The sequence below is a fragment of the Peromyscus leucopus genome, chromosome X, assembly GCF_004664715.2.
Source record: "Peromyscus leucopus breed LL Stock chromosome X, UCI_PerLeu_2.1, whole genome shotgun sequence".
Classification (NCBI taxonomy): Eukaryota; Metazoa; Chordata; class Mammalia; order Rodentia; family Cricetidae; genus Peromyscus; species Peromyscus leucopus.
In genome coordinates, this window is record NC_051083.1 from 34,183,601 (window position 1) to 34,195,886 (window position 12,286).

Below are 12,286 nucleotides of genomic sequence, written 5' to 3' on the forward strand. Positions count from 1 at the left end.
AGATGACTCAGTAGGTATGAGTGCTTACTCTACAACCATGAGGACCTAGAATTCCTACTACCCAAGTAAGAAGTCGGGTACGGCTCTACATGAATATAAGCCCAGAATTTTAAGGAGGAGACAGTCAGGTTCCAAGAACTCCCTAGCTAGCCAGCCTAGCCAATGCTGTAAGCATCTGGTTCTATCAAACTGTTTCAGGGTAGTAAGGTAGAGAGTGATAGAGGAAGACATTTGATACCCTGCTCTGGCCTGCACACACATACCCACAGGCATGTACACATGCACACTCACTTATACCACAAACAAATGCATGCTCCTCCAGAAGTAATTACATGAGAATTTCAATAATAGTGATGTTTCCTACCTATGAAATGTAGTTGAAGGTATTTTGCAAAATAGTACCACACTAGAAAAACAAAAAGGTCATTTATCAACTATCTTTAAAGTTGAAATATAATTTGTACTTCTTAACACTATAGTAGCTCAATTTTGAAGGCTACACCTATATAAACAAACAGGATATTTTATTAGTCTAGAAAATTCCTATGTGCCCTTTCTCAGCCAATCTTTAATCTTATTTCATTCACTTTTGATTGGCTTCGGTTTTTCTACAACTTCATATAAATATACAAAGGCATAGTTTAATTCTATGAGTAGTGTTTAAAAAACAAACTTTGTTTCTAGAAAACATTTTTCTATCAGTGGAATTAATGGAAAAAGATTTTAAGGGGGGCACTTCCTGATATACATATCTACATTATTTTCCTTTACAGTTTCTTGAAATAACTATCTCTGTTGAATAAGCCTTATCTAGGTCCTAAATCCCTGGTCAGTAATTTCCCCTAATTCCTTCTTTCTGGGTAGGCTCAAAGAGTTCATATACACAGGAGGACTAATTTTCATTTTTTCCCTTCTTTCCTTTGGAAAAAGCCTATTTCCTAAGAATGGACCTTCAAAAGAGAAATCCATAGTGTAATTGAAAGGGAAATGGTTTTTTTAAAAAAAATGGAATTTCTATGTAAGGCTTAAACAAGACAGAACAATATCCATGGTTGTCAATGGAGTAGAAAGGGTCTGGAGCCACAGATGGCTCCACACACTTGGAACCCCAGCATTCAGGGAGTGGAGGCAAGAGGAGATCTTGAGTCTAAGGCTAGCCTAGACCATTTAGCAAGTTCCTGGCTGCCCTCAAAACTAAAAAAGGGGAAGGGAGGGTTTGGTTGCTTGTAGGGCTTCTGGAGTAGTCTCATAGTCTCACCCTTCACAGCAGTCAGAGCTATTCTGCAGATCCCCAGATTCCTAAAGAACTCTAATAATGCTTTACCATCATTCTAACGTGAAAATATGAACAAAGTGTAAACCGAATGAGTAAGATAACCTTTTTGATGAACCAAGAGAGTGCAAGTTTTATCTTGTCACCTCCATGGGAGGAAATCGCCTGTGATGATGCCTATGCCTTGGAAAAACCCCAGGGAAGACACCTTAGGCGATCTGTCTCTTTGAAAGCTCAGTGGAGGCATTCCTGCAGCTTTTCTAGCAATGTCTTTCATTGCATTCTCCAGCATCTGCTTCATATTCCAAACAAATGTGCATGAGTAGCATCTTCTTTACCCCCCACGAGGGTTTTCTGCCTTCACTTCCTTGCTCATTTGTCAATTCCATCATCTGTCACCCTTTAGATTCTTAGCTTCTTGTAATACCCTCCACAACTAAACTGAGCCTATTTCAATGTGCACATTCTGTTCAATAAATCTGAGTCTCTATAAATACAGACTCTCTGATGATGCAAGCATTCAAATATTTGAGAAATTTCATAGTTATGCAAATCTACCATATATAAATCTGAACTTATTTTTGACCATATAGTTGTGGACTGCACGGTATGTTGATGATTCAAATATAACTACTTTTCTTCACTTGTTGCTGTTGTTATTTGAGATAGGGTCTCTTATAGCCTAGGAGGGCCTCAAATGTACTGTTGTAGCTAATGATGACCTTGAATAACTGCTCCTCTTAACCTCTGCCCACCTAGTGCTGGGATTATAGATGTGCATCACTACACTCAGCTTACCTTCCCTTCTAAACATGGCATCCTTCTCCATAATATGAATACTTCAGTACCTGTACACTCTAGGAAAACAGATGTGTTCACCACTAAATTAAACAGAGGGCAGTTGTAGAGAAGCCTGAGTCATTTAGATGATCAAAGTCCAATACTAAGATTTTTGTATTAATGTTGCCTTTTTAAATAAGAAACAGGTGTACTTCTAAAGCAACATAGATTCTTAATGGGGGAAAATGGAGACATGTTTGGATTGCCTATTAAGTAATCAGCTTTTTTTTTATTTTCAGTTTTTGTTTTTAGAGAGAGGGTTTCTCTGTGTAACAGCCCTGGCTATCCTGGAACTTGCTCTATAGACCAGGCTAGCCCTGAACTAACAGAGATCCGCCTGCCTCTGCCTCCCAAGTGCTGGAATTAAAGATACGTGCCACCACCGCCTGGCCCAATCAGCTTTTTAATGAACTTCACCAATTTTTAGTATATGTGCTGTGAAAGAGAACACTGAATTTGACTTCTCTTGAGCATGAGTGAAAGGAGGAGGAAGGAGCTATCCACCCACACAGAGGTTTATCTGACTGAGTGAAAGGTTGAAAGCATTTCAAGAGCCTGCTTAACTCGAGCTGAGTGGATCCAGTCTCCTTCTATGGGCATAAGAGGAAGAATGCAGGCAGTTTCTGAGCATGCAAGTTACCATCTTTGCAAACCACAAAGCCAGTTCAGGCTTTAACTCCGAGCCTGCAGCCCTCAGTCACCAGCCAGGCTGACTAGGAACCTCTGAGAAATGCCTCCAAAATTAATCCCCAAAAAACACATGAAAAGGAAAATTTCACAACATTGCCACTGTGGGAGATTTGTTAAGACCAGCCTCATCCAACACAGGAAAAGAAAGAAACTCTTTCCTTAGACTATAGATAACACAGACAGGAAAACCAAAACAAAACAGACGCTCCAAGGCAGTCTTCAAAAACAAAAAGGGAAAACTCCAGGGGACCACAGATTCTGCTCCCAATAACCTTGTCCCCAAACCACATGTGTCTGTCTGTCATGAGAACCCACTAGCATTTCTCTGTCTTCTCCACTCTGGACCAAAATGACCCAAGTGAGTATTCACAATGACTTATTTCAAAACTGAAGGAAAAAAAAATCAATCCACCTAGGAATTCCGAGCTTGCCACTCTCCTCCCACAGCGCCAGCTTGGTGCTTTAAGTTTGCAGAGATGGCTTTTCCCACAGCTGAGCCAGGAGGTGGAAGTGGGGTGGGAGGCTCTCCAGCGCAACCCCGACTCAGTCCACTCAGGGACTATCCCTTGTTCTCGTCCTTCACCACGGCTGAGGGCTGCAGGCTGGTAGTCAATTGTGCCAGACAAGCGAGCTCTTACTTCTCCTATCAGGGGCCCAAGGCTGTTTCTTCCCAACCTTTTAGGCCTTCCAGATACATGTTCTTGGTTCCATGGTGCAAAGACAGGTGTGGGAAGAGAAAGTCAGTGCTAAGAAAGGATGAAGGTAACAATGTGAAGGTTAAAAGAAAACCTGCTACCAAACTGAATAACATGCGGGTGGGGAGCTACAGAACTTCAGAGGGATGCTATACTTCCATTGCTTCTGCCACTGGTCCACTTTAAAGAGAGTGCAAATCAGAGAGGATACACTGGGGGGATATACAAAGCAAGGAACTCAACCCAGGAACCCATCCTCGGGGAAAAGGCATTAGCCCCCCCCCCCCACATACACACATACACACTCACATATATACACGAATACAATGAATACTGGATATAGGCCTGACCCTGTATTATGACTCTGTGTTGAAAATGCACATAGGTTGTGATATTTTAAGTTAATATTAGATACTAAGATATATATATATGTATATATATATATATATATATATATATATATATATAACTTTAAAAAATTTTTGACTCAATTGTTTCTTAAAAACAAGCCTACAGAGTCAAAATCCTAAGATTTGTCTTTTAGGGACAAAAAAATAGGTTGCATTTCCGTGTAAACAACTCTAATACTATTAATCGATGAAGATGTAATTATAATATCTACATATACAACTATGTTGTACTTTCACATTTTAATTTTATTTATTTATGTCTATGGGCGTTTTGTCTGCATGTATGTCTGCGTAGTGTGTGCATGCCTAGTGCCCTTGGAGGCCAGAAGAGGGTACCAGATCCCCTGGGACAGGAGTTATGAATGGTTGTCAGCTACCATGTGGATGCTGGAAATTGAACCCATGTCCTCTGGAAGAGCAGCCAGTGCTCCAATATACTGTACTTTCAACCAATCAAGAGATTGGTTGATTCAACAGTATCACAAAGCTTTGTGTTCTTACCTTCATCTGTCCCTACGACTTAAAGAATTTTGTTTACTTGGGACATTTTTTTCAGTCTCTGGTACCTTTCTAATGCTGCTTTATAATAATTAAAAATATTTTTTAATTTTCTGTATAACTGGATAACTGTTTTAATACAGTTCCTCATGTTGTGGTGACCCCCAACCATAAAACTATTTCTGCTGCTACTTCAGAATGTAACTTTGCTTCTGTTATGAATTGCAACGTAAATATCGGATATGCGGGATATCTGATATGTGACCCCAAAAGAGTCACGACTCACAAGTTGAAAACTGCTGCTCTACTAGAACCAGAAAAGAGATGCCCATAAGCACATATACAACATTCACCATCAAAGGACAGATCTTTATACACTGATAATGACAAAAACATCTGGGAGATCAATTGAGGCAATAGTCGATAAAATTTTGAAAATATAGGTTAAAAGGCTGGCCCTCAGACTGTACAGCTTTCTTTTTCCTTTTTCCTACTGAAGCAAACTGCAAATGCAGCATAGAATCCAGTTGGAAGTAAGCAGAAAAAAATCTGGAATTGCACGTGACGGCCAGTGGTGGTGGCCAATAGCTCATGTCCTCTAGGTGAATATAGTCACAAGTGCAGCAATTGTTCCTCAAGGACAATCCATGGCCCTTTCCTCACCCTTGACAAGCAAAAGTGTACAGTATTTCTCAGAAATGAATTGATCATGTTTCTTGTCCTTGATTTGTGTTCTTAAAGCATTATTATGACAGTGAAGGAAAAATCATCTTCTATGACAGGACCATTTTCAATTCTTTCTCCCTTTCAATCTTGGATCACATGTATATAGATCTATTTCACATGATTATATCCTAGTGTATGCAATTTTCTGTTCTAATCTGTTCATTTATTTCACAACAAACTGTTTTATAGTTCCATTTATTCACTTACTTATTCAACAAGCATTTATCAAGGTACATATTAGGATTCAGGCACTACTCCAGGTACCACAAATACAAAGACAGATAAAAGCCAGGTCTATGCCATTGAAAAACTCTCAGCTAGGAGGAATATAACCAATAATTATAATGCAAAACATCATCATAAATCAATATTTAAAGGCCTCTGTGTGAACCATTTTAATGGCTTCATGTCTTCTAGCTAGGTAATACAACTTAATTTCTTTTCTTGATTATTTTTCATTATTATAAACACTGCTACAATTAACATATTTTTCTGTTGTACATTTTTGTTAACCATTTTCTGCAGATAAATTCTTAGTAATGAAATCAGTTATAATTTTATTCATATTTTTATAGCTATTGGCATTCTTTCATGTAAGTATCATACAACTATACAAATTCACCACTTACACTAGGCATTGCCAACAGTCTGACCAGTAGATATTTTTTTTATTTTAATGATATGAAACCTACTAATTACTATCTTAATTTATACTTCTTTAATAAACAGCAAGGTGAGATATTTTCACATAGTTAAAATTTTTTCTAGGTCCAGACATGGTAATATATACCTGTAACTCAACACTCAGAAGACTAAAACAGCAAGAACCCAAGCTCAAAGCCAGCTTGGGCTACCAGTGAATCGTTGTCTCAAAACAATAACAAAAATAAAAATACTATTCTCCCTTGTGGGATTTGAATTTATGGCAAATTCATGTATCATTTGGCATTGCTCTAACAGCTTCCTCATATTTTTTGTTTGTTTGTTTTTTAAGATAGGGTCTCACTATGTAGCTCAGGCTGGCCTGGAAATCAAGAGATCCTGCTTCTTCTGCCTCTAGAGTGCTGGGATTAAAAGCATATGCCAACTTATCTTGTACCTTAATATAATTTTCATATGCTATATTTATACATTTTATAACTTACTACATTTTTCCTATTTGTTGTTCTCTTTGTTTAATTACCTCAAATCATATACTAATTTTTAACGTTTTTATTAGTCATATCTACTTTATCATAGAGTTTCTTCTGTAGGTCTGATCTTAAGAAATTTGCCCATCATTATATTATGTTCTGTTCAGCTATCTATTCATTCCTTACCCTTTTAACTTTCAATAAATGTTTCCTATGTGCCCTGCTTGACATCGGATATTTTTAAAGATTGACTAACATATTAGCACAAATTACCCAAAACTTAGAAACAGACAAAGGGGGTTAAAGTACATAATGATGAGAACACCATTAACTGCTTCTCTAGAGACACATATCTTTGTTTGACAAGTAAGAAAAACAAAAGCAATGCAAGTGATTCTTACCAGGCTACAATAAGAACAGACTGACTAGCAGAGATGCAAATGATCTGTCCTCTAGAAAAGATAACCCCAAAGGTCTCAGTTTAATTGTTGTACTGGTCATAACAGAGTTTGGAATCTAAGTCAGCCATCTTCATCAAGTTACTCATCCCTTCCATCTTTATCAAAGCTTTGTTCTTTCACAGTTCTTTTGGAGCCAACCTTCCCATCTTATAGATCTCTTACTGGTGGGGTAAGGCCAGGTTAGGTTTCAATGAGTCTGGAAATCTGGCTTCTGCTAACAGTTCTACCACTTGCACCCACATGACAGCTCACTTCCAGACCACCTCGACTTCCACCCTGTTTTCTATAAACCATGAGCTTCTGTAACGTCAACTGATAGCCAGGAAATACAAGCAAGTGGAAAACTTATTTCTTTCTATACAAAGAGCCAAACATTGAAGCAGAATGAATGATGATGTTATAAGTCCAAGGCACAAGATGCTCAAAGCCTGGGGGAGCAGAGCCCAAGCAGCCCACCCCGTATCTCTAGGAACATTTAAATACCAGTAAGGTTCAGTTTGGATAGATAGGATCAAACTTTCAAAGGAAAATGGCACAGGAGACTGAGGGTGTCCCCAGTCAATGGATCTGGCATTGCCCCTTAGCCCTGCCTTATAGCTGAAAGTTTTTTTTTGTGTCCCACCTAGTCCGCAGCTGCTTAGACCCAAGTAAACACACAGAGGCTTATATTAATTTTAACTGCTTCGCCATTAGCTTAGGCCTACCACTGACTAGTTCTTACACCTAAACTCAGCCCATTTCTGTTCATCTATATGTCGCCACATGTTCTGTGGCTTTACTTGTGTGTCATTACAGGCTGCTCCCTGGACAGTGGGCTGGTGTCTACTCACTCAGTTTCCTCTTCCCAGAATTCTCCTTGTCTGCTTATCCCACCTATACGTCCTGCCTGGCTACTGGCCAATCAGCGTTTTATTAAACCAGTATAGAAAAGCATTATCCCACAGCACTGCCTCTGCTAGAATATTTTGAGGGTCTTTGTGCATCTACACCATAAAGTGGTCAGGATGATTAAGTTGGCTAATGTGTGAAGAACATCATCATAGAGCTAGAAGTGTAGCTCATATGTGAGGCCTAGTGTTCCACACCAGAACAACAACAAAAGTACTATAGGCAGCAAGTAAATCTTGGGTGAATGTGTGTTGTTGACGTGAACATGGCCCTATCAAAGACTCCAATGCCTCAGACCCATGGAAGTGACAAAAACTTCGCCAGCTGAGGCTCATAGAAATGACAAAGTCTTCCTCTGGTCAGAGCACAAATGTTGACAATGAGTGCAGAAAATGTCCACTGTAGCTTTCTTCCCCATCTCCCATGTTTATAGCCTGATGACTGCTCCCTACATACTGCACCCACTGAGATTTGCTAAACTGGTCTTCTTGCCCAGCTGTATAAAATACCCTGCCTCCCCCTTTATCTATATGTAATGATGCCACCTCCTTGCTAAACTGTATGCAATGACCCGCTTCCCTGATCAATTGTGTATAATAAATACACTGAGTTGGGGTTTTTTTTGGTTTATTTTGGGGGGGGTTGGGGGGTTGCACCTGCAGCTTCTCCATTAAAGAGCCCAGTCCACTCAATCCAAGATTTTCTATGGGTCTCTGTGTTTGTCATGTCTTCATCCCCTTGCCACCCCTAGTCAGGACCCAAGCTATGCAAGAACACAGAAGTAAAACAAAAAGCTTATCATACCTGTCACATACTTGGTCTAATAAATGCCACATGCCTCTTTCATTCTCTCTAAATCCAGTATTCTCCACAATGAAAAGTGAACCCCTACTCTAAAGATGAATCCCTGTTATTGTGACCAGGGTCCATCATTAACAAAAGTAAACAGGAATGAGACAACATTGAAATTCCAAAGGTATGTCACAAAGACAATGGCTTCAGATGGCTCCACATCTGACCCCCACCTGGCCTAAAGGAATTCCTCTGACAAAACCAATTTCCCCAGAGACTCAACTAGATGATCTCTGGAGTCTCTTCGAGTCTGAACATCCATTGCCAAGGCCAATGGGCCTGCGCATCTGCAGCAAGGGTTCTTCACGGCTGGATGCACAGGTGGGTCTGATAGCCACATGAGGCATCAATGTCACTCAACCACTTGCTTACCTCTCCTACAACCTCTATGATGTCCCCGACTTTCAGCTCAAGCTCATCGTCATTCTGGGGCAGGTAGCTGAATGCCACCTGGCATCGGCGTCTCCGTCGATCGCCTGGATGGGAAAAGCAAAATATTTAGATACAGTTCTTCTCTCACATCCCACACTAAGGTTTTAAAGAGAGGCTTCCTAGGCATGCAGGCAAAGTAAGCTGATTTGTCTCAAATATGCTTTCTGGGGCATGGCTAGAGGCACAGCAGCCCTGGTCTCTTAGAGAGGCATTAGAAAGCAGAGCGATGCTTCTTGGTGTTTTGAAAAGCTGCTGGGTCAGAAACCCATGGATATGAGAAACTGATCCATTGGTGCAGAAGGCAAAAACCCCACCCCGAAGCACTGGAGCACAGTGTTGCCTTAGACACACTTCCATACATGATGGTACTTTCTATTTGCTGCTGTTGATTTATAATGAAAGCTGATGTGATATGCTAAAGAAACCAGAATGGTCTACTTCTGATGCTAGCAAGGCAAAGAGCATTTCCCCCAAGTGTGCAAAGTAAATGAGAAAGTGTCCTGGCCTTTCTCTTATTAATGTCACCCTTTCAACACACTGGACCTGGAGCCTGATAACCCAAAGCCAATTTGATTTCTGCTATTCTTGGTACCATTTCAAAAGTCCCACAGGGTTCAACAGAGCCATCTGTGTCCCAGGGGATGCATTAGCAAGATCCCTGGCTGCTTTCACAGAACCCACCCAGGCAAGTCAAGGTTAAAAGTCAGAGCCATACTTCATTTAGAGGACACTCAGGGTTATACCATGTCATTTACACAATGGGTCACACCAGGGAGCCTCGGACTTGAAGCTGGTACAAATACAGATGCTACTGTCTACAGACCATCCATACTGCCTATTGCATTGTGGGCATAAAAAACATGCATGTGAGATGGCATGCAGCACTGGTGGTAGAAGCCAGGGCGAGGTAGGTATATGAGGGCTAAGAACTGAGATAGGCATTGCTCACAGCTGACCAGCTCACATCATTCCTTCACGCCACTACATGGCCTAGAAAATCACCAGGATCAACGACTTCAAAGAAGTGCATGTAGAAAGCCAGCATTATTTCTGGGTACTGCCCCTGGAGACTCTTTTTCTTTTCTAAGCTTTTCCCTGAAAAAGGAAGTCCCTGTAGGGGTGATTACAGAGTACATTAGTCCTACCCCCACCATGACATCACACAAAAGGGAACGTGTTGGAACTACATCTACAGGCTCCCTGATCAATATTTTTCACAAGCCAGTGACCTAGTTCTTGCTTTCATTTTTCTCTGTGTGGCCCTCCCTAAGGAAGAACAGGGTTGAACACAAAGAGGAGGGCAGAAGTTCAGAATCAATAGCTTGTCTAATCACAGCTTCAGCTACGACACTAATGAGCTCCACCTTTCTGCACAAAGTCACACGCTACTGAATCGTAATAAGAACAAACTCAGAGATCACAGGCACATCCGAGGCTAGCAATGTGTCCTGTCAGCTGTAAGGAGGGCCTGGCCCTGCGTGGGCTAAGGACCCATTGCTTATTGCTTTTCCAAAGAACAAGGCTAGCCGACTGGTACTTCAGGGGAACACGTGCTGTCACGAAGTTGGATGTGATCGGACACAACTGTAATCCCAGAGCTCAGAGGGCTGAGGCAGGAGGATCCTAAGTTACAGGCCAATGCAGGTTATTCAGTAAGATTCTATTTCCAAAACAAAAACAAAAGCCGACCACTACTGCTTTATAGTTCCCAACAATACAGAAGGAAATTCAAGTTCTGGACATGGTGAAAGATACACAATTCTCACTCTAGCAAAGAAAATCTCCATGACAAGGCAATTGTGGTACTCCTCTCCGGCCCCCTGGCCCATATATGTACCTTAGGATGAAGTTCTATGAGTTTTCAATGCCTAAGTTTTCTTTCCTTGCAGGGGATGGAAGAACTATGCGTGCACCACAGCGTGCCCACAGAGGTCAGAAAACAACCTGTGCAGGTGGGTTCTCTCCTTCCGCCATGTAGATCCTGAGCACTGAACTCAAGTCATCAGCTTAGTGGCAGGTGCCTTTATGTACGGAGCCATCTCATTAGCCCTCCATCATCTAATTTGATGCTGAAATGAACTCTGAAGACACAACTCGAAGCATGAAACAAAATAACAAATGTCTGAAAACCGATATAACCACAGAAACCACCAAATCCAGACCAAGGGGACTTAATACCCAAAGCCCCACAGGGTTCTAGCTGAAGCCATAAAATTTAGATATAATTGTTAAGGGAAGGGGGAGGGTAGATTAGATGTAAAATGAAGTAGTGAAGCGGAATACTATGGGCAGAAAGGTTTAAGCAGAGAGGGCTGTGAGAGTAGTGGGGAACTTAGGCGGTGAGGGGGAAGGGTAACCCAAATGAAGATGATATCACAGGTCATATGGAACCTTATACTCATATCCTGATGTAAAAAAAATGAGTGGAAGAGCCTGGCAGTGGTGGCCCATACCTTGAATCCCAGCACTCAGGAGGCAGAGGCAGGCGGATCTCTGAGTTCGAGGCCAGCCTGGTCTACAAAGTGAGTTCCAGGACAGCCAGGGCTGTTACACAGAGGAACCCTGTCTCAAAAAATAAAATTAAAAAAAAAATGAGTGGGAGGATAGTAAAACACGTGTGAAATGAGAAAAAACGGGGTACTGAGGATTAAAGGGTTAATTGGGGATGGGAAGGAGGAACAGGAGAGAGGAGGTGGTACTGGGTGGTTAAACCAAAACAAAGAATCCATGAAAAAGCTTTATAGAAACTCACTAGTTAGTGAACAAGTTCCAAAAGACATTTTTGTTGTATTTTTGTCCTGCATGGGTAGATGATATCCCTTTCAGAAGGCAGTGGTTACCAAATAAAAATCACAGTACAAGATATGGGATACTTCTGCTTAAGTTATTGGTCAAGGAGGCCCCAGATCCCCAAAACAACACATACTAGTGTCATTGCCCTTAATTAGCCTCCATAACTACATGGTTAGACCCTTATTGCTGAAGGCTGCAGAACATAAAAAAAACAATCTCACCAATGAGAAAACTTGCAGTTTGACTCGCTTCCATAGTGTCAGAAGGTGCTGTGCACGCTGCTGCTGGAGGAAAGGCATCAACGTTCTTACCCAGTGCTGGACTCTGCATGCTGTGATGTGGTAGTATTCTAATTATACTGAAATGTGATTTTGATTGTATGTTAATAAATAAAGTTGCCCGGGGGTCTGAGCTATTAGAGCCATAGCAAGAGTGTGGCGGTGGTGGCCCACGCCTTTAATCCCATAGATCTCTGTGTGTTCAGGGATACAGCCAGCATTGCAGACATATGCCTTTAAGACCTGGGGGGCTGTACATACAGACAGTGACGAGGCAGTCACGTGTTTGGGTTTACAACCAATGAGAAGGCAGAACA

General features: G+C 41.2%; 1 protein-coding gene across 7 annotated transcripts in view; it reads right to left on the bottom strand.

Annotated features, from left to right (window-relative positions):
* Positions 1 to 12,286, bottom strand: part of Sh3kbp1 (SH3 domain containing kinase binding protein 1) — a 344,717-nt gene that overhangs the window by 165,219 nt on the left and 167,212 nt on the right. For all 7 annotated transcript variants that reach the window (XM_028873246.2, XM_028873244.2, XM_028873247.2 and 4 more), the window contains one exon: positions 8,839 to 8,942. In XM_028873246.2, coding sequence (XP_028729079.1) covers positions 8,839 to 8,942 — 104 coding nt within the window. The remainder of the gene's footprint in view (positions 1 to 8,838; positions 8,943 to 12,286) is intronic.